The sequence below is a fragment of the Haliaeetus leucocephalus genome, unplaced genomic scaffold, assembly GCF_000737465.1.
Source record: "Haliaeetus leucocephalus isolate CR32 unplaced genomic scaffold, Haliaeetus_leucocephalus-4.0 Scaffold0, whole genome shotgun sequence".
Taxonomy (NCBI): domain Eukaryota; kingdom Metazoa; phylum Chordata; class Aves; order Accipitriformes; family Accipitridae; genus Haliaeetus; species Haliaeetus leucocephalus.
In genome coordinates this window covers 15,441,868-15,465,712 of record NW_010972436.1, presented here as the reverse complement: position 1 = coordinate 15,465,712, position 23,845 = coordinate 15,441,868, and the positions used below count along the sequence as shown (strand labels likewise).

The 23,845-nt window shown below is 39.1% G+C and overlaps 1 protein-coding gene across 2 annotated transcripts in view; it reads right to left on the bottom strand.

Annotated features, from left to right (window-relative positions):
- Positions 1-23,845, bottom strand: part of CREM (cAMP responsive element modulator) — a 35,964-nt gene that overhangs the window by 11,755 nt on the left and 364 nt on the right. The window contains exons 2-6 of one of the 2 annotated variants that reach the window (XM_010585430.1): positions 18,208-18,331; positions 10,476-10,622; positions 6,469-6,560; positions 6,177-6,326; positions 1-3 (exon numbers count right to left, since the gene is read on the bottom strand). The exon at positions 1-3 is cut by the window's left edge and continues 179 nt beyond it. In XM_010585430.1, coding sequence (XP_010583732.1) covers positions 1-3; positions 6,177-6,326; positions 6,469-6,560; positions 10,476-10,622; positions 18,208-18,327 — 512 coding nt within the window. In that variant the 5' untranslated portion in view covers positions 18,328-18,331. Of the gene's footprint in view, positions 4-4,914; positions 6,327-6,468; positions 6,561-10,475; positions 10,623-18,207; positions 18,332-23,845 lie in introns of those variants that run through there. The other variant, XM_010585422.1, reaches the window with a different exon arrangement.

Here is a 23,845-nt window from a genome sequence, read left to right as displayed (position 1 = left end):
TAACTCTTCTAAAATAGTTTTCATACAAGATAAAAGGAAAAATAGTAGCTCCTAGCCATACAGAATCGTTGTTGTTTTAAACACTAATGTAAAAAAGTTATTAATAAAAAAAAAAAAGAAAGAAAAAAGCTATGTTTATGAACTCCCGCAAAACAAAAACCAGGACATCTGACAAAGGAAGACCAAGTCTTCTGACACTCACAATCCTTTCCTTAGTGTGAGAGAAAGTCGAGCCCAGCAATGTTTTTCCAAGTTCTACAAAGCTGTAAAGAGTCCAATACTTACATAAAAAGAGATACAGAACAAAGTTTCCCCCCTCCCCCTCCATGTAATCAGCAATATGAAAAATGCAAATATACTTTCCCCATTAAAAAAATCATAGCATTCCTCACCATAATTTAGTATTTAGACAAAAATCAAATTCCCTGGAGAGGTTATTAATTGTATATTCCTTTTGAAATTAGCATTGTCTTTGCTAAGAGCAGAAATATCATAGAATGGTTTGGGTTGGAAGGGACCTTAAAGATCATCTAGTTCCAAGCCCCCTGCCATGGGCAGGGACACCTTCCACTAGACCAGGTTGCTCAAAGCCCCATCCAACCTGGCCTTGAACACTTCCAGGAATGGGGCATCCACAACCTTTCTGGGCAACCTGTTCCAGTGCCTCACCACCCTCACAGTGAAGAACTTCTTCCTCACATCTGATCTAAATCTACCCCCTTTCAGTTTAAAACCATTATCTCTCCTCCTATCGTTACAGTCCCTGATAAAGAGTCCTTTCACATCTTTCCTGTAGGCCCCCTTTAAGCATTGGAAGGCCACTGTAAGGTCTGCCTAGAGACTTCTCTCCTCTAGGCTAAACAAGGTCCATGTCTTTCTTATGTTGGGGGTCCCAGAGCTGAACACAGTACTGCAGGTGGGTTCTCACAAGAGCAGAGTAGAGGGGCAGAATCACCTCCGTCAACCTGCTGGTCATGCTTCTTTTGATGTCGTCCAGGATATGGTTGGCTTTCTGGGCTGCAAGCATATATTGCTGGGTGATGTTGAGCTTCTCGTCAACCGACACCCCTAAGTCCTTCTCTGCAGGGCTGCTTTCTATCCACTCATCACCCAACCTGTATTTGTGCTTGGAATTGCCCCAACCCATGTGCAGGACCTTGCACTTGGCCTTGTTGAACTTCATGAGGTTTGCACAGGCCCACCTCTCAAACCTGTCAAGATCCCTCTGAATGGCATCCCTTCCCTCCAGCATGTTGACTGCACCACACAGCTTGGTGTCATCAGCAAACTTTCTGAGGGTGCACGGTCCATGTTGCTGACAAAGATGTTAAAAAATACTGGTCCCAATACAGACCCCTGAGGGACACCACTCATCACTGGTCTCTAACCGGATATTGAGCCATCGACTGCAACTCTTTGAGTGTGACCATCTAGCCAATTCCTTATACACCGAGTGGTCCACCCATTAAATCCATGTCTCTTATGCTACTTGCAATACTCCTGGAACTTTTAGATGAGAACCCAATTCCCAAGTAGTAACAAACTTCTTTCTCCCCAAAAGGATATTTAAGTTACAGTCATTGTCATTGTATTTGAAGTGGTCTGAGATGGCACAAAAGTCATATGTAAGTACAGATTCAGGATTGCCAGCTCCTCTGATTTCACTGTCAGATTCACAATCTTTGATGACATTCTTGAAGGTTCAGCTCTGCTTATCTGAATACATGACTTGTTGGATGCCCATGTGAATTTTGGAGACAGTTGATTTCAAATGTTCTGTCTTGACAATAGTAGGTTATCTTGAAAGTACATCAGATAATAACACTTCAAAGAGCGCTGAGATATTAACAGCTGATTAGTAGACTGTCGTTAGTAAAATTAGACAACAGTAACTATCTACTAGAAGATCATCTAATTTTTTCAGAGTGTAGTAGCTACCAAAATTGCCAAATCCCAGCAGCTAAATTAGCTTCTTTTTGGGGAAAATGGGGAATTCCTCTCATGCTGAATGAAGCATAGAGCCCTATTTGCAATACTAGAACAGGGTTCAGCATGGACCTCCAGTCCTACCCTCGGAATGGGGAATATGTAAAGTAGGAACTAGCTGGGTGCTGCACACAGGCTCCATAAGGCATTGAGGGAGGGGAAGGAAAAAAAAAAAAAAAAAAAAAGAGCAAGGTGATGTTTCAGTCTGGCCTCCAAAGCAGAAAGTACCCCATTTTGGGGCAGGGTGGAAGAGAGAGAAGCTAGAAAAATGAATCGTCTCCTCTATTATTCATGAGATCCAGAACAAGAGCAGGTTCCCAGGAGTATGCAAGCTTCCCAGCAAGATTTGTCACCTCTACCTCCCAGAGAAGTTACACACAGCTGAATTCTGCCTCCCACACAGTTAGCACCAAAAATGGTATGTCTACACCATCACAGTACCATACCACATAAAAAGCAGTCCGTTTGGGTTCCTGAGCAGTAAAACATCAGCACAGAATCATACAAAGTTCTTGGCTCCACAGTGAGCCTGGGTAAACCATTATGTCACAGCTGACCTGCAATTATTCATTCAGATCACAATCCAGTACTTTATAAACAAGAGTGAATTAACTCCAGTAACCATCTCCCTTACAGGATTGATTCCTGACATATTACCAGAACAACACGCTGCCCCTACCCCATTCACTGTCCTGATCTCAACCACTGCACAGACTCTGTGCACACTGCACAGGAGCTCTACTGAAAACTGGGCCTTCTATGAAGAGTACAGGACTTCCCTGAGCAGTCCCTTGAGTTGTACACCATGCAGGTGAATGGATGTAAGTGGCATCTTCTCTTCTAGCTAGGACTGAAGATGATACTAATACCATTCTCTGAGTATGACCAATAGCTCTAATCCAGAAAAATCAGATCTTTCCCTCCCTTCCAAAACTGGGAAGAGCAACTAAAGTTTGTTTTTCCCAAAAGATTTCTTAATTCTCCAATTGTTAAAAACCTGTCCTAAGACAGCAAGCAACCCAAACAGATGGCAAAAGAACTAGGAATTTTAATTTCCTCTGTATCGTTTCAGACAGAACATCATGATATGCACAAGTACGTAAAGGGGGAGGGTGGGGGACAGTTGATTCACACACTCCAACTGAACAAACAACTCTTGCATGGTTAGACCACCACCACAGGTGAGGCAAACCAATTTTTTTTTTCAGTATTCAGTAACCAACATGACAGAACTACAGCCAACAGAGCAGTTTTGCAGTCAGATCACGCTACAAGGCTCATACACAAGACACTGCCTTATGCAAAACTATCCATTCCCCTTACAGAAAGATAACACATGTGTTGATGGAGGTAACTGGGAAAGAGATTTTATCTAGCTGGTCATGCCTGTCAGTCTGTCTGCTTCCATAAGCCAAAGCCAAGAACCTCTGAGGAAAAAGATATTTGGAAACCATGACAACGTACTGTTTTGGCTACTAAAAAGTAAGCAAAGAACAGCCATCGTTGCTGCCAATAGAAAAAAAATATATATATATTTGTTTTACAGAAAAGTTTACTTATCAAGTTCTTCCAAAAATAGTCACCCCAGATGTCCAGACACCAACATACAGTTAAAATTACCTTTTCAACTAAACTGCCTTTCCTATGCAGGAATAGAGAGAACAGTAGAGAAAATAAGGAACCAGTAAATGTAGTAATGTATAATATCTGTTTTAAACCAGGGCACATTACAGATGGCTGTAGTGACACTGCAGGACCAGTTCTTCATTGCCATGGACACTGTACAACCTTAATGCATAAACTGCTGGATGCCTGCACAAGAGAACCCATGCAACCAATGCTGGCCAAGAAGACAGGAGTACTCAGATACAACAATGACCTATTGACAGGAGACGTGAAGATAAAATAGATACATGTAGTTACCTTCTGCATCATATCCAGACTGAAATCAATACAGGATATGCTGCATTCCCACACAGTATTCCCAGTTTTAGCTAACAGCAGTTCCTGAGGATCACAGGCAGCCAACAGGACAGCTGCTCAGAAATGCTGCAGATCTGTGCCTTATATGTCTAAGGACTAGAAATCAACAGTCAAGCTCTCTTTGGTAAATTTCAAATTAAGACTCGCTCTACTAGAAGGAGATGACCATCATTGCTACCACTTCATACCAATTTTTCCTAAACAGAATTAGAGAGAACACACAGACTTCACTGAAGCAAAAGATGTGTGATATTTGAGCTTACAAAGTTGAACTGGGGCGGGGAATTCAAATTAATGAACTAAAAAATTGGGTAAGAAAAACAACTTCCACGAAGACAAAGCTCTCAAAATACAGTTTTTGAGCCAGAATCAGGAGAGTCCATGAAGGCTGACATTGCATCCTGAAGCAATGCCTCATTATGGCCGAGAACCTATTTAACAAGTTAACTTAAATATACAGCACATGTTTTAGGTTATGACTATAACTTATTCAAAGAAAAAGCAGCATAAAACAGAAATCTATGCTTGGCTCGTGCAAAAGCCAAGTTTAAATTAAGTTAAATGAGATTTAATTAATTTTTGTGGACTCTGTTAATTCAAGCACATTGTTGGTGATGCTTTCTGTTGCTTGATTTTTCAGAAGTAAACGTTTGATTGAATAAGAAAGGAAAAACTGTGAGTTTCATTCTTCTTTTATACACTTGCCTGTCACTATGATTTATAGCTATGTTCAGATTAAAACATCCTCAGTTAAGAATCATCTCCTGCAAGTCATTGCTAGGAAAAGTACAACTCTGGTTTCCTAGAGGAATCTATGATTCCTAAAAAACCTAAACTCCTAATTTCTTAGAAATCCTAAAGGTTTGAAGGCTCACTAGAACATAGTACAGACACTACAGCACTTCTTTTTAAGCCCTGAAACTGCATATATTTTTTTTTTTTTAACTAAACATAAGCCAACCCAAAAATATAATTCACAAGCTGAAGAAAATAATTTAATTTGGTCAAGAATACCTGCCAGATACTGTACTGGATAACTGTAATTTAAGATGACCACAAGTCCACAGAAAAGAGCACTTCAGGTGCTGGACATCATAAAGCAGACATTTATTTATGTCTGTACCTTACAGAAAGGTTAAGGAAAGCAGGTTAGGAGCCCAGGCATAATTACTTTCTATGCTGAAGGGGTAGATAATATTATAGGCAGATTCTGCTTTCTCAGAGTTGATAACTACTTTAGTTGCATAAATTAAAAAATAACTGAAGAATTCTAAGGGTGACCAGAATACAAGCAGAGAGCCATTCTGTCCTCTCTTATATGCCATTGCAATGTTTTAATAGACTTCCTCTGTTCTCTTGTTTCAGGAAGAAAATGCCACATTTCTTTTGCAATTTTCCTGTCGTTATATCGAAGGAAAAATACCTGCATTTCAGTGTGTCTACACATGAAAAGACATGAAAAAAAATAACTGTAGGAATGAAGCTTCATCCAATACATAATTGAAAAAAAAAAGTTATTAGAAAGTTATCCCTTAGATGATACATGATTAAGCCCAAAGAAGCTATGGGGAACAAGTTATGCAACATTTTCAACTTAAATGCAGGAATAAAAAAAAAACACCAACGAAATCCATAGAACAGAACTGTGAATCTAACTTTAACTTGCATTTGGATGAAGTATCAAATGTTGGATACCACGATTTAGGTTAATTCTGCAGTTAAAGTATCCATACTTTACAACTGGAGAAGAAGAGACATAGTTCTTTTAAGAAAGAAAATTCAGAGAAATAATTTCATACTCCAACCTTACACTTTAAGAAAGTCAAACTAATTGTCATTTCATGTAATGAATAGCACTAATACACAGCAAATCACAGTAATTTGCAACTGCAATGATTTATAACACTGAATATTCACATAAAAGTGCAAACATCTTTCATTTCACCTGAGCTTCACCTCCACTTTTTTAATTCACAGGAGTTCTAGAAAGACTAAATCTAGCAACCAACAAACATTACAAGAAACAGACTAGAAGTCTATAATGCCTATGTTAGGAAAAATTAAATATAAAAATTGAAATTGTTTAGAAGTACAGAAGCTCTCATTCTTCTTCACCAAAATCCAACATCTCTACTTCATTATGGAACTCTTAGAAACAAAGTTGTTTCTATATATGTTCTGCAACATCACACAGTATCTTTGCAAACATACTGTATTGCCCTGTGTTAGAATGATACAGGCTGGTTGGCATGGCCATTGCAGAAATTCCAGAAGACGCTCCTTCATCTTCTGACTTTTCTTCTTCTTCAATCTTCGGTACTGCAGGAGCATCTGATGAGAGTTCATTCAAAATTTTTCTAAAAGAGAATGTAAATAATTTTATATATTTGAAATTCCATATCCATGAGAAAACTAAGTCACTGGCTTTTATCAGACAGTTTTTCTGTAATATATCAGCTGCCTTTAAAAACCAGCAAAACCAAAATAAAAAGTCCTTACCGGTATGAAGGCCTTCTTGAAAGTATTTCCCTACGTTTTTGACAATCAATTATCCCTTCTGATTCAGCAGATTCATCTGCAATCGATGCTACCTGTAATAGCAAAGTTTCTGAAATTCATAACTTCATTAAAAAAAAAATAGCAACAGAGTAGAAGATTATTTTTAAAAATTCCTTCCATATTTGCATACAGGAAGTTTGTGCAGTTATTTATTACTAATCATGTGTTCTTGGCATTCTTTTCCAAAGCAAATTACAAATTATGAGGTTAGCAACACCTAGCCACTTAGATGACATCTTCCATTTGAAAAAGAAAAAAAAAAATCCAGGTTACTTTTCTGTGAATGACACCTAGAAAAAGTACTGAAGACAGAAGATTTCTTTAAATATAAAAATGTTATACAATTTAATTAGCTTTTAAAATGAAATTAAACATTTAAAATACAGAATACTGCACTAATGCACCTTAAATAACAGTATACAATACAAAAGCCTCTTCACAACCACACCAAAGCTACTTAGAAAATAAGTTTATTTAAGTATACACATTTATTACACTTACCAACACATATTCATAAATACAAATACATTGCTTAGCAATACTGTGTGAGTTTTGGAAATCTCTGGCAAGTCCACAATGTCTTATTTTCTCAGACCTTTATTAGTAGTATTTTCACAGGCTCTTTCTCTTAAAATTACCCAAGATGACATTAAGGCCTGCAGCCTTAACGCAAATGCCACACTCTTCACCAGCAACTCTTATTACACAGAACTGAAAGTGATTATTGAACAAGAAAAACATGCTATTTTCTGGATTCATTTAACTACTCAGAGCTATTGGCGTGTAAGATTTCCAAACTGAAACAGTGCAGTAAATTTAGTGCGGAAAACAACCTTTTCACATAAAGACAGACCAGACTGCAATTTCAGACTAAGCGCTATGTTAAGCTAACACCGAACTAATGCGAGTTAAGTGACTAGAAAGCTCAAGTATTTGACCTGGGTGCACTGGAGGCTTCCCTGCAGCTCAGGGAAGACAAGGAGCAGCTCTAGAACTAATGTGGCTGCCAGGCCCGAGTGCTCGGTTCCAGAAACAAAACCTGCATGAGCCCAACAGACGATGACTGCTGGAAGGTTCTGGAAATTTATGCGCCTGGGTCACCCCAACTCAAACCTGTAAAACTACACCTTTAAAGAAGTACAGGTTATTTGCAGAATGAAATTGTCTCTTCACTTGTTTATTCCATTACATTCCAGTTCTGTGTAAAACATCATTAAAACTCTATACCTGCCTAACTAAAAAACCAAAAGACCACGTAGAAATAACGAGAGGTACTTCTGCATGTCTACAGATGCAATAGCTCCAAACCAGATTTCAGAGCTGACTGGCAGAGATACAAGACCTTCAGGAAGTTTGTATTCATCCTTCTGCAGAATGGACCAATGCTGACCAGCAAAGAGATCTGCTGAAAGGCATTTCTCTCCAGTGCCCTACAGCGATCTGCTTGTGGATCACGTTTCAAGCTTCTGGCATAAACCTTCAAAACTAAGACAGTATTACTCAGCCAAAAGCCTGGGCATCCTACCTCAAAAGAGAACTCTCATTCTGCAAGAGGGAAAAAAGAAATTAAAAATCTATTTTTCCCAGCACAAACACTATGAAAACAAGACCTTAGTGCCTTTAAACCTTCCCATTCCACTAAGGGTTACCAGCAGTCACCCCTAGTTTGTGAAGATAGCTGAAGAAGTCAGGAACAGTCGTACTTTGGGAAGAAGGTGGAAATCACAAGACAATTGAAACATTTTCATGTGGAAGAGGAAATTTTCTGCAAGAAATTTCAAAAGTTCTAATTTTCATCAAGACAAAGAAATAAATTTAATGTTTCAGCTTGTTCTAATAGCAAGCAACCATGTTCACAATGCTAACCAGTGAAAACCATTGTCATTTTTTCCTGGATGTCTTTCAGACTTCAACTTTACCACACCACTCTGCATTTGAACAAATTTAACTTCGAGCTTATGTCAGTCTGCCAACACCAGATACATTACAGGGTGGGGAGCAAGTAGAAGAGTCAAATAACAATCTGAACTTCAAATCTTCCTACAAATACAACAACATTAACAAAACAGTAGTGAACGTGATATAGATAAGCATTTTTTCATCCAAAAAGCAACAGCATCACAAGAAGAAATTTTGAACCCCTTCTATTTTAAAGCTGCAGGTGTTTGAGGAAAAGGTCATGCAAACTTTAACATCAACCTTAGGCCCCCCTTTTTTTTTTTTTTTTTTTTTTATGTATTGAAGTAAACTGATATCATTTCCCAAGTTCCCCACTGTCTGGTAGAGATAGGATATCAAGTGAAAGCTAAATGATCTGGAGGAAATGCCAGGTGGCAGGATAAAGTACTTAAGAGGATCACAAAAGGGCTGAACAACCTCTGTAAAGGAGTCTCCTAGAGCATGTTCAAGCCTTTCTTGTAGAGTCACCTTATTTGCCATTAGCATGCTCAAATGAAACCAAAGCAAATCCCTGGAACTAGTCAGTATTAATCAGGACACAGTTTTCCTGTCTGTACTCCTTTGGGAAAGGGAAGACAGCCAGAGTTCACTCAATACAACAAATAATCGACTTCCACTCCCCTAAGATGACACAGCAGCAGCTGGCAAGAGATTCCAAAGAAATTTGTGCTTCTGAGCTTTGGAGCAAGTCCTCTATTTTTGCATGTATGTCCTGACTATACTGGCTTGAAAAAAAGCAGTGACAGAAACTGGGAACGACTGTAATATGCTTAGCTGATAAAAGTTCACTCTGGTAAATTACAGTTAGAAAGAATTCCATAAAAAAACCATTATTTATTTTGAATACTCGAATTTGACTTCAGGTTTGATGAAACCCAAGTCTCTTGACATCTACTGCACCTGCTTCAATAGTGATCTAGAATTTCAAAACCTTACCAGGTCCTATCATGTATACCTTCTGCTTACAAAGAAAATATTCCATATCTGGCCAAGGTTTTATTCTTTTTCCCTAATCTCCACGATAAATCAGACTTACATATGTCTTTTAATTTATTATACCTGAAAGCTACTAATAAGTCTCAAACATTAAAGGTGGCTTCTCAAGAAGACTGACAACACATGTCTTTTCCTTAACATGTTTCAATGACTGCAGATAAAACAGTTTACACATAGCAGGTATATAGAATCTCCTACCAGAGATACCAATTCTATTTGCAAAAAGAAATTCATTGCTTTTTGACATTTCACAATCAGATTTTAAGAAAACTAGGGCAAAGGCATTCCTAGCTACAAGAAAAACACCAATGGGAGGCCAAATAATTTTCAAAACACTGCAAGTTCATTCTCTATTGTCTTTTTCACTATTTAAAAGCTCTAAAAACTCAAGCATTTTGTACCGGTCCCTGTTTTCCAACATCAGCAACTTTAAACATGTGAAGATTTGCAAAATAAATGTTTATTTTGAGGCTGCCCTTATTTTTGGTCTTTACATATCCACACCAACAAAAAGCAACACCAGATGCTCTAACAGGGCCTGCTAAAAAGAACAAGGAGTCATTTGACTACAATATGTTTACTTCCATTACATCCAGATGCTCTCCAAAAACACGGTATGAGATAATTGCAAATTTATGAGTTCACAGTCTCGTTAGAAACATGATGTTCATAGAATTTAACAAAACAGAAAAACTGCATGATACACTAAAGTAAGGCCACGCTATTACACAAATTTGCTGTTGTGCAAGTTCAGGGTTCCAAGACACAATTTCTTAAAAGATAAACAGGAAGCATTATGGAATCACTACACAATGCTTGTAGAGCTGCTACTGGTTGGCGGTTTGCCACTTTCCCCTCCCTCCCCATTTCCTGCACCATGTGAGTAAATCTTGCAGCACTGGTAGGAATGAAGAGAAACTGAAGATGGGATTTGGGGGAAGAGTTACAAGGCACCAAATATTCATGGAAATGTAACAATAAAAAAAGCTAACCTGAACAGCTTGCATGTGTGGTGACTGAATGACTGAGGGCTGTGTGGCTTGAATTACACCCTTGACATGAGCAGTTTGACCAGAAGGCAACTGCACTAGAGTTACAGCTGGAGATCCTCTTCCAGCACTTGATGCAGCTACAGAAACCTGCAAAAATTACAATCATCATGTTTAAGTAACATGCCTTAAGATGTCAGCAGATGTGTTAAGAAGTGATACTAAAAGAAACTGGTTTTGATTCCATACCTAAAATAGCTTAGATGTGTGTAATTATCACACACAGAAATAAACTAGTTTTACTAGTAAGAGTTTGGTATGTATCTTTCCAAATGGTATGGAAAGCTTAAAACTGTCCCCTATCAAATTGCAAATCTGTGGGTTTGTTGGTTCTCCCCCCGCCTCCAGAGACTTCATGTTTTGTTTTCAATTAAAAACAACCCTAAGCTATCACACACTAAATCTACTGTCATTAGCGTGAAGGTTAGGAAGAACCTAAAAACGTAACAAAAAATATCAATATTCACTGAAGTGGTATGTTGCTGCAACAACATCCAGGGCAGAATGTTCTTACTTGGGGGGGGGGGGGGGAAGTCCAGAACTGCTTTGGTCTTGCTTTGTTGGGCAAGAAGTTTAGTTTGAACTTAGGCTTTTCAAATAGCTGTCTCAAGAGATGCAAGAACTTTTCATATAGCAAAAAAAAAAAAAAAAAAATTGTTAAATAAAGCCATACATGGATTTGTAAATTGCTTTAGTTTAATAAGTCCTCTTTTAATATATACCTCAAGAAAAACAGTTGAAGTGTATCAGTGCTTCGATACAACAAGAATAATAAAGAACAGCTGTATCTTCTTTAAGCCTACCACAGCTAAAGAAAGTGTTCTGTTTAGGAATAACCTGATTCCTTTTTCTGATGACATTTTAGAGCACACACAGCTTTCCCCAGCCCTTGGCTCTCAACCATCAGTACTGAGGATGAATGGATTAAGAGACAAACACCTATGGGCTAAGAAATAGTTCAGTATTTATGCTATAACTGTTAAGTCTATTAACAGAAACAAATACTGAAGCAAAGGGAAAACGCTATGATTGATCTCAAGTTCTGTGTGATGAAACATCTCTAAACTCAGAAAAGGAAGAGAACGACAAACATAAATCAGACGATAAAATGAGGTATTGTGTTTTTGTAAGTAAACGGCATTGAAAAAACTTATTTCTATATTCTGCATGTACAAGAATAAACCCAGACTCGTATTTAAAATTCTGGTATTATTAACTTTTGGGGCTGAGAACCAAGCTAGCAAGGGATCTGATATGAGCAGTAAAGGTAAAAATAGATGACAGTGAGAAGAAAAATATGATGAATGCTGAATAAAAAAAAAAAAGTTACAGAAATTTTTGTATTTTTCTGTATTCACATTGAAGGTTTTTTGGAATTACCTTGAAGAAACAATGTTTCCAGCAAACAGAGACAGGATCTTGTCAACATTCACTATGTAATTGTTCAATTGTTATAGGAAACTGAACCACTGTTCAGGAAATAGAACAATTGAGGGCATTTCTAACCCCAAAATGGAAACAATCATTCCTTAAAGGGCATTAAATGGCAATACGTAAATAGGACATACAAACTTTCTTCCCAATGTATAAAACAAACATTATCATCAGAGGTAGGTATTTGAGATCTAGAAAGTCTCGAAGATCTGAAGAGTATGATCTATTTTGTGTCAAAGCTGACATCACCCTAAACCCAAGCTTCAAGGAAAGAGCATGGAACAGTCTAAATGTTTACAAAGCATGCTAACTTTTCAAAACATTACAAACACAATTTCACCAAACCTTTTGATTTACTGCTATCTTTGTGAGAGCTGCAATCTGATACAATACTCTGTCTATCAGAAAGAACTTTCTGAGTACAATGCTCACAAAAAAGTACAAGGTGAACAGTTTATGAGTTTGTTTTTAGTACACAATTGGTCAGGCACACACAATCAGGAAGTAATCCAGTACTCAAGATTAAAAAACACCACATGAATTTAAAAGCTCCTTGTTCAGTATGACCACATACACACACACCAAAACAAAACAAAACAAAAAAAAACCCAACCTACTCAGCTAATACTCTTTTAGACTAAAGTTTACAATACTGGAACAGAAATTGTTTTGCTCCCATTAATTCAGATAAAACTGGATCAAACCAAAGGTATAAACGAACAAAGAAATCACTTATTTTAAACAACTCAATTTGATTTGATCACTATTTGCCAAGTTTCCACAAATATCTGAAGGTTACACAGTGTGTAATGTACGAACTTTAAAACATCTGTGATTCTTTTGTATTAGGTTTGTTTTCCATAACTAACACTGAAAAAAAAATCTTTCCAACTTCACATTCTGCATGTCTTTTATAAATATTAGAAATTATTAAACCAATTTTCATTCACATTTCCCTTTGCATTGTTTTCAAATTGAATATTCCTGTGTTAACTGAAAAACTAGAACCTTTTGATGCGATCATGCATAAATGCTGACTGAAACAGACTTGGCAAAAAAATTACTTTCTGACATCAATGATGAGCAATGCTACCTCTAACATCATTACTTCAAGGGCTGTCTGGCACAACAACTGAAAACAATCCACAGAAGCAACTCAGGAACACAGAAGGTGAAGGGAAGCCTAACACATTAAGTAGCTGGTTAAACAGTCTAAGGGTTATGTCCCTGGCAATAGCAAAGATGCTGTTATGTCCTTTTAGATTCTATCCTCTTAGGTATGCAACAGTCAAGTCTAATAGCTTCAGCAAATACCAACAATGCATTCTGTCATAGCAGTATGGTCCCATACTTCGTGTTTAGAAGTGTAAGTGCTCCCTCTTCCAAGAGGGGAGAGAAAAGTAGGCAGCAAAAACGTTTACGAACTATCTTCATTCTGAGGCACGCATTCTTTCAGAGAAAGAGGTTGCCCATCAGTTATCTGACTTCAAGACTCATTGTCCATCTGAACAGTTATACTGTGGATGTATGTACTCTCATCACCCAAGGTCAGATAACTTTTCCCTACATAGTACTACAGCGTTACATTTACATTCAACCCCTCATACCTCAAACATTGCTGATATGAAGTACGCAGTGCACAGCTCCATCTGATTTCTGTCCCTGCTGTAGAATCTGAACACTACAAGGTTTCAGAAGTAAAGTGAAAAGTACTTCTGGAAAAGGAAAAAAACACGGCAAACCCATCCTGGATTCACCTAATAGAAGAGCAAAGGACTCACCACACTCAGCCACCAAGCAGCCTCTTTAAGGAAAAGCTAAAGACAGTGAAGTTTTGGTCAATGCCAAAGGTAATGCCAAAAAAGCAGCACATAGTTTTAAGGAAGACAAGGTTAGACTGATTCCAGCCATTTGGTGACAGCATACCCTTGAGGAAGCACAAAATGGTGACAAGGCTACAGGTTTATAATGTTCTAACATCAACTTTGCTAAATATCCTGGACTTCCATGTGGCAGGCTGGTTTTAGAGCCATATTTACAACAGCCTGGCAAACTTCTACAGGGCTTAATCTGTTGGGAGCAAGATTTAACACAAAGCTTGATGATGAGATCCCACAAGAATACACCTTAAAGTGCTAAACCTGAGCAGTCCCAGCTTACAATGGCTATGCACTCCAGGCTTCAGAAAACTCCCCCTGCTCTCTCTGACAGCAGCTCTCCCACCATAAATCCTGACCCATGTCTAGTTCAGGACCAGCACCAAGAAGTCCAACAGATTGTATCTCAGATCAAGACCGCAGACAGCTCTACTGATAGACAGAACATGACAAAATTCACAAAAAGTGATTCAAAGAAGAACCCATCAAGGATGTAGGATCAAAGAAAAAAAAACACAACTGAAAGTATTTTGTCAAATCTGAAAAAAGTCTCAGTACATTCCTCTTACATTTTTGTAGTTATATTTAGTGTAGCTGAGCACAGGACAACACAGAATGCAACATGGCCTCTAGAAATCCTGCAAAAGGAACATCTATTTTCTCTTTGAATGCCAAATGCAGATATAACTGTTCCAAGATACAAGTTTGACAATTGTCAACATTATCAGAATATTTCAATCCAAATTAACTTCCTTTTAAGAACAGCCCTATATGTATTAATATAAGATCTGTTCATGTGAGACAGAACCCACGGAGCCCATCTCAAAACAGGTTGAGAAGTTTTCCACCTTGCACCTTTGTTCTTCCCTGAAGAAAGGCGTCAAGCTTCTGTACAGGTGTTCTGTACACCTCTAACAGCTTCTAAAGTCAACCACCCAAATTTTTACAAATTAGTATTTTCTTACCTAATTCTTTTGGTGGCTGGATCACCAAAACCATACCGTATCAATTCATTAACTGGCTGAAAGTGAGTGATGCAAGAAATTCAACTATAAACACGATCTTATTCTAGCTTAATTAATTTTATTTAAAAAACAACCCTTTCAAGATAGAAATTGTCAATTTTGCCTCAATGGATGAAAGATGCATCTCATTTTTGCTAGTTTCTAATTTACTAATTTTTGTTTTTGCAAAAAAAAGTAATTTTACTTTCATCACCAGAAAATTGCAGGAGTATATAGCAATATCTATTATACAAGCTAGGGGGGGAAAAAAAAAAAAAAAAAAAGACAAGACGCTATCTTATCTGTACTAATAATGTATAATAGGTCCTACTTAGCATTGGAGGTTATCCCATCACACTATAGTGCTCCAGCCCAGACATTCTTAATGTCTCCGCTCCCTCCCAACAGGGGAAGACATTAAGAATGCTTCAGCCCAAAACAATTTCTACCCTCTAGAGATTAGCATCTTATTGAATACCTGGTCTACCTTTTTAAAACTAAGTGGCAGGTATTTCTTTAAAAAGCCTGAACTCCAGAGGAAGGAAAAACAAACCCACAAAAACCCCACCTGCCATGCAGTTTTATCCCTCAGCATTTTGCTAGTCATTCCCTGGCCAAAGTCATAATTAAACAAAAAAAAAGAGCAAATTAAAAAACATGAAAATCTATCTGAACCTTAAAAAAAACCCCACCTTTTTTACTGTGAGGGCAGTCAAATACTGGCACAGGAGCCCAGACAGGTTGTAAAGACTTCATCCTTGGAGATACTCACAACCCAACTGGACGCAGTACTGGGCAACCTGCTCTGGCTGACCCTGCTTGTGCAGGAGGGTTGGACAAGATGATCTCAAGAGGTCCCTGCCAAACTGAACCATTCTGTGATTCTTTGATAATACACAGAAAAAAACCACGAATTGAGTATTAAAAGATAGTGTATTAAAATGCTTTACTTCTGACTGAACAAAACCAAGGTTGAACAAATATTTGGCTGAGAAAAGCAAACAAAAAACCCACAGAGATGTCTGAAAAGGAGCCCTTAGTTTCAGTGACCAGGCATTTTAGCTTTCGGTAAGAACCAAGTCATTCTTTTCTCATATTTCTGCACATTTGCAAGAAAATTAGTAGGAGAGATGACTGGAAGTTGGCACAAGGTACATTTCAGTCACTTTAAGTGGTTGTCTTAACTGCACTCCTCCAGAGGCCGAAGAGGGAGAAGGAGCTATCTGTGCCCTTCTGTAACAGCCAAAATACAGAGACACTGGACCAGCAGCACAGCCACAAATTCCTCAGAAACACCCCAAGTTTCCCATCCCAGCCCAGCAAAAGCAGACGGGAGGTGTCCCACAAGAGGTCCCTGCCTCGCGCAGGGGTTAATCTCTCAACGTCCCCCTCTAACCCTCACCATGACAAAGGGTCTCACCTTCTGAGCTGGCCAGGTAGGAACATAAGCTAAGAAAGTCCTCCTCATCTTAAGCCAAAGAAATGTCACAACAAGGCCTCTCCGCAATAAGCTTTCTGTCAGGGCCTGTTTTTCCAAAAGAAATGCTGTGGCAGTTCAGCCTCAAGGTGCCAAGGGGGTGGGCCCGGACTCCCAGCCGCCCCAGGCAGGGAGGGTGGTGGCACGGCCAGCCAGGCCCGCGGCACTGCCAGGTGGCTGAGGTGACAGGCCTGTCCGCTGGAGGCCTCTCAGCTTCACTGTTTTTCACAGAGTGGCACAACTGCACCAACTCCGCTTTTCTGGATGGCCCAGGGGAGGGACATCGACTCCAGCTATGAGCACTGAGCAGCTCCGACAGGTCCAGGCCAGCTCTCTGGGCCGTCTTACCAAAAAGAGGGACTCCCAGATGTAAACTCCGGACTGTTATCCTGAGCCTTCAAACTGAAGTGCACATGTTTCATTTTAGTGCTAACTGACCGAGATCCATCAGTGCTTCAGAGTTATTACTAGTTTTAACTGAAAGACCTGAGGCCCATGCCCAGTACGGCTGAACCTTCACACACAGTACTCAAGCGTTAAATGCAGATAAACATAAAAAGTGTTCTCCCTGGGGACCTGGCAGCAGCACTCCTACAGCATTAGTGTCAGCTTTGTCTCTAGATCAACATTAAAAATCCCAAGTGGCAGAATTCATGGGTATTTTCTTCAGAAACTATTGCACAAGCCAATAGATTTTACACATAAATTGCCCTATGAAGTTAAAACACAAAATTTGAACTGAACTGTCAAAGAAAGAAGAAATGAGGGGATGACATCAGCAGAGCAAACCAAATAAAATTTTTGGTTTCATGCTCCATTCTTAAAGAAAAAAAAACCAACCAAACAGTATTCCCAATGCTGCACATATCAAAACCACAACAAATGCCACAGGTAACAAAACCAACAAATAAGCTTTCATAAATATTTTGCAGTCTACTTTGTGTCTGAAGACCTGACAAAAGGCAGGTGCATTCAGTCTTGAAAATACACCTATCATGTAAATCAAGTATCTAACATACGAAATACATGGCATCAAATCTTACCGAGTAACTTCTAACTTATGATGATGAAGAAATTCTGTAAGTTGTTTTTTTTTAAATCAGTTCCTTTATTTCACAAAGGGTTTTTGAAGATCCTTCTAAGGGGCCTATACAGCTTCCTGAAGCTATAAATCTGAGTACTGGCAAGAACTCAAGCGCTTGTTTCTCTCAAGTGCTGAATGTTTCAGTGCATATTTTTAATGTTTGAGCATTATTACTATGCCATCTTTTATCCATTAACTACCAAAGAAGAATCCAGGTACTACTACCATACAGAACATGTAATGTATATTTTTAGAACTCCAGACACTGTCACCAGATGCACAGGGGTGAAACAAAACAAGCATACATTAAAAATGTACTTGCAAGAAGACAAAACACATTCTGTACAAAAACTGGAACTAGGGAAGAGCCATGGTTATTTTTATTCATTTTTCATTTTTGTTATACAGCACATCTTCAAGATACAAACACATTTTAACTATATTTGATCTTGCAGCCACCTCAATTCTTTAAGACCCTATTCCCATCTCCATAACAAACATAATCATCTTAGAAAAGTGGGAAGAAAAAAAAAAAAAAACAAACCAAAATGTGCCTACTGATCACTCTGAAAAGCCTGTTCTCCTAAAAGTGTTACCTTTAAACAGACCTGATGTTGTACTATCCCTTTATTCAACACCACAGGCACAGTTTTCAGTATACCTTTGCTATATTTTTCCTATTTAATAACAAGACTTATAGAACATGAGAACTCCATACAAATTGATAATTTAAAAAAAATCACAGCAGTTCTGAATATCACTTTATTGATTCTTCTCATCTTTCCACATTTCAACTTACCTCAGATCCTGGGGAAATCTGACTTTGGCCTGGCTGATTCTGAAGGTGACCAGCATCTCCCTCTGGCACAGAATCCACTGCACTGTCATCCTGTTGGGATTCAACCATGTCCATGGTCATCTGTCTAAAAGTAAGTACATACACATCTAAATAATGCAGTACAGGGAGGTATATCAGGCACCTAGGGAGAAAAGAGCAATTCCAGACTATTTTATATTTGGAGCAGACAACTAACAGAAAATGAACGGATTTCTCTCAAAACTATCAGATTAACTGAAGTCCTTTCTTCCCGTTCCCCCATATTAAAATATTCATTCATATAGCCAGGAGCTCTAAGACAAGTACTTTGGAAAGCTGCAAGGAGGGGCAGTTCTGGAAATGTTTCTCAGGGGAGGGACAAGCACAGAGTCCCAGGGTCCCATGCAGTGTTGACAGTGGGTCTGGGAGCACAGCGCTCCAGAGCGGCCCACCAGCACTGTCTGCAGCAGGTCCCTTATGCCTCGCGTCTCCCACCAGACAAGGCTCAAATCGACCAGCCATGTGCTGCTACAGCCCTCTCGAACCTTCTGAGATACTGACCCCCGACTGGGATCTATGCTTGAATTGTCTGTAAACTACTTGCGGCTCAAGACTCACAACTACTCTTCTCGTTTTGCAGGTTTAAAAGTAGGGTAAGTTTTATAGAAGAATAAGCAAGTCCCTGACCCTCAATTTAAACTGCGAGTTTAAACTCCATAGAGAAAGCTTCCAAATATATCTGCTATATAAAAATGCAATTACCTGACAGTTGCTTTTCCATATTTCTTGGCACACTTAGTCATAACGGAAGGTGTGTGTTTTAAAACAAGAGCTCGGTTCTCTTCGGTTCCCTTTCTCTCCTACCAAACCCTGCACTGAAGGTGCAACATTGAACAGGTGATGTCACAAACATTGCCATGGCAACAGGTCAGTTTACAAACAGAACAGAGACAGGATAGGGTCTGGCAGAGGAAGGCAGGATGCCCTGCAGGCACGCTCCCACCTACACCTTACTTACACAAGGAATAGAGGCCGCAAAAGGAAGACATGATATAGTTCTGGGATTTAAGAGGCAGCAAATCTCGCTTCCTTGGGTTCAGCTACCATAACTAGGGGATGGCAAGCCTGTCTGAACACAAAGTTCAACTATTTCAACTGGCTGATAGTCACTGCAGTTTCTTCCCAAGTCTTACACTGAGAGATGGAAGAGATGAGGAAGGAAGTCTGCTACGTGCCTGACTCCGAGGCTCCTGAATTTAGTCTCACATGTTAAAAGTTAACTATGTTAAATCAAATTAAATGTAAACCCAACTCCTTTTGCGGCACTATTTTATAGAATATTCCACAATCTTTGAGGAAAACAAGGTTATTTTAAAAAAAATCACCTTTTCTGCCTAGAATAAAGGCATGAAAATATGAAAAGGAATCCAGTCAAATGATGCAGAGAAGCATATTTCTAGCTTATATTCCTCCAATGGTATTCTACTGACCAGACTTAACAGTACTATAGCTAGTGGTAGCAAAGCTTGTACACAAGTCAAGATTTTATGGGTTAACAGTATTTCTGCCAACAGAGGTTACATACTCTATGGCAGTATCAATTCAGATTAGATTTGTAAGGAGACATTTTACACCTAAAATCTTTCTACATTCCCATCTTGTTAGTTACCACTAATTACCTTTTTCTCTAGATACAATCTAATTAAAGATCTACTGAAATTCACCAAAGTTGAGCAGCCCTGGGGAGAATGTTTTCACCAAGCTTTCCACCATAATATTCCATACAAGATGTTTATCTTATCAAATCATTCTGGTTTTATATATGCATTCAATATGACAATAAAAAAGTAGAGGGGAGGGAAAAAATAATGTTCCTCCTTAGTAAACTAGGACCATCCATAGAGTCTCAAACATGAAGGCTCTATCTGGTTCATGTAAGAATGCCTCCATAAGCTTCGGAAAAGCTCACACACCAAGGAAGATTAAATGATGCATAGGTACTGGCAACATATTCATCGCAATCTCTTCCTAAAGATGGGAATATAGTCAGAATTAATTCACTTTATACAGGCCCTGAAGTATTTTCTTATCCAAAGCCAGCTGTCACAGATAACCTACTGCTGGAAAAAAACCCAAGGTTGTTTTTTTTTTTCCTACTGAATGCATTCCATAGAAATTTTACCTGGAAAGAACCATTCTTCATGTTGTAAAAAAATAGGGTTTAGTTTCTAAATTTTAGCTTAATTCCTCACAGACTGCAGAATACTATAAGAGAATCTATTTATTTTTACTAACTTGATTTTTCTCCCAAAATCTTTTCATCTGCTGTGCTCCAGTACCTGAGTTAGCAAATAGCTATGAAAAGAGCATGAGTGCAGCAGAAAATCTAACAAAAAGTTATTCCTAGTATTTTGCGAAATACAGTACAAAGGACTGTATTTTTTGATTATCTATATTAAATTAAAAAAACAACAGCAACTTTTATACATGCCAGTGAAATGACAAATATGACATACAGGAAAAACTCAAGAATTTAAGTAGATTTTTCCATCTATAATTGTGTATATTCTGACTCTTAACGCAAATGATTGCCTTTTTTAAATCTTTAGCAAAGTGGAGTAACATCTGAAAATTTGTATACTGCTTTTAATTAGTTGGTTTTTTTTTTTTTTGACTGCCATAAAATGCAACTGTTACCCCAGAACACAGCAAAATACACTTTCTAGATAAGCTAAAATCCATTTCTTTTGACAACCTGGTAATTCTAGTACGTTACTATAGCCTATAAAACTGAAACAAAAGTAACAAAGGGCATAAGTAATTTTAAAAGATACACTAGTCATCTTGGCATAAAACTTCAATGAGAAAGATGACTAAAGACAAAGTGTAGCACACTAGTATCATAATTCAGACACCTTACAAGATTATGAATCTTCTGTAGACCTAACCACAGGGGATTACTAAATTTGCAGCTGAAGGTCAGCTGCAGTCATCTGAGCCCACAGCGTTAGAAGTGGTATAGCCACACAGGGAGAGCCATGTCACTTCATGTGGGCTTGCGCAGAGCTCAAGACCATGCATGCTAAGGAGCTCCTGAATTTCACAGTCCAGTCCAGGTTATCACTGTCTTTAGTGCACTCTCAAACAATCAGACTCCTATAACCTGAGTTGTACAGGTTTTATATTTCCTGTATTATCTCATATATCATTTTACCATGAATACATCAAACTGTTTTTAATAAGTATACAGAAAAATACAGGGCAAAATCATAACTATGTTTTTTTCTAAAACATCACTAATATGAACTGTGGTAAGAAACAGTTATTAATCCAATCCAGAAACTACCAACATAAACAGTTTCCACATGTATCACACTCAATCAGTCTACACTGCAATGAAATTCTAACATATTTATTGCTTTTAAGTTTCAAAGTAAGAAAAAGGAAAATCATTTGCCAAGCACTTAAATCCTTTATAACCATGCATCAGTAGGAGTACACATCACACTTTAAAGTTTTCATTACCTTCTTCCTATTTTAAAGGAAAACCAAGCAGTTATAAAGTATACAGTCTTAGGTCCTGTTTAAAGTTATATAATGTTTTTCTTCACTGTATGTTTAATTATATACAAGCTTTAATCTTATATTCAATATTAATACATTCATTTCTTACATTTTCCACTTTGGTTTCTTGCCATTGCTGAACAGTACTTTTAAATATTAGTCTGCATTTTTAAATTAATGAACAAGTTATACTTCTCGCCTCCCATAAAAAGGGGGCAAAAAATGGCTTCGCATAATGTAGGCAAAGATACCCGCTTCTTCCTACAAAACAGCAAAGAAATCTTCAGGATCTAGCAGGAGGTTTAACTGCTAACTACCTAGTAACAGTTCAATATATATTAGCACCTGTTTACTATAGTCACTAGGACTAACATACAGTAAGTCAGTAGCAGGTAAACACTGATTAAGAAGATGCATACAGTGCAAATCAAAAGGTTCTTCAGCTGAAAGCAGCAGCACCCCTGATAGGACAATATTGACAGCATCAGCTAAAGGAAAACATTCCCCAGGTGACCTAGAAAATTGGAATTTACAGCTAAAGGTGTGAACCTTTTATATTTTTGTGCATGGGTAAAAGGTGAAGGATAGCATCCCTATCAAGATGTGCTCTTGTGTAACGAAGAGCACAAAAAATTCTTTCACTCCCCCCCAATACTGCTGTTTGGTTTACAATTACATCACTGAATATTAATATAAATATTTAATCTCTAATGGTGAAATTAAACTGCATAAGCAAATTGCTACAGCATTTTGCATAACTGGAAATGTGTGACTGTCTAATTAAATAGCCAGAGACATTTTAAAGACAACTTCTTTATTTCAACAATACTTTATACATCAGAGACTGTTTACAAAGGTGGCTTATTACAAAGAAAATTGTAAGGGGCTAAGAAATAAGTTTCAGCCCTTGCTCCAAATCTCTTTGAAGGCTTTTCTGCACAGGGAAGTTACTAGAAAGCAAGGATGTGAATTTACAAACACCTATTCTGCTGCATTTATTGATGACCCCATGGTGAGTGTGGAAACTCTCAGAATGCACTAGTTTCAGTAGAAGCATTGTGTTTTCAAGTTTATAATCTGTTTTAGTACACTGCTTTGTGAAGCACACCGGGTGGCAAGGTGGTCACAGCATTCAGCCAGGTAAAATGAGTAACAGTGCAACAGACCAGACTCTGAAAGCGTAATCTTTCCATTAAGTTTTCAGTATCAGCAGGATACTAAGTTTCTCGTGTGTCCTAAACTCTAATGCACTTCCTCGTTTTCTTCCCCAACCTTTTCTTCCTAGGCTATCTTAAGAAAGTCCTCAAGAAAAGCCTTAAAAACTCAACCTGCCATTACTGTAAGCACACGCATACTACCCGTCACTCTGCATCTGCCGCCTCAGTAATCCAGACAAGACAGTGCTGAGTCTGCTGTGAAGAGGACACATGGTCCCGGTTTAGAAGAAGAGTCCAAGCAGTCCCTGAACAGTTATGAGCATAATTTAAGGGCCGGTATCTGTGGAACCATTTAACATGCGGCTCCACTCAGCACCAAGTCAGATGCTGTCACGGCAGCGGTGGAGGCAGGCAAAACCCTCAAACTTTTAAGCAAAACCTAGGACTCACGAAGCCCACCGTGCTCCTCTCCCACCCGTCGTCCTGTCCCAGCTCGGAAAACCCTGTGCGCAAGGATGCAACCAGGCCTACCGGACGCAGTGGGAAAAACCACCAGGCACCACGGCCTACCCCCCACGGCCAGCGCTCTCCCCTCCGCCAGGGCACCCCGCCGGCAGCGGAGGCAGCACCCCGGAGGCCCCAGGGCCCTGCCGTCCCGGGGCCCTCCGACTGCCGGGAGAAGGCGCGCTGCTCCCTCCCGCACGGTCGACAGGCGAGCCGCGCCGATCTCCCTCCCAAGCCTCGCTCCGGAGGAGGGGCCCGAGCCGCAGCGCGCCAGGGCCCGGCGGGCACCTCGGCCCCCGGGCTGCAACGGCGCAAGGGCGCTCCGCACGCCCCCCTTCCCGGGCTGCCGAGACGCCTCGGGGCCGCCCGACAGAGCCGTGCCGTGCCGGGCGGGC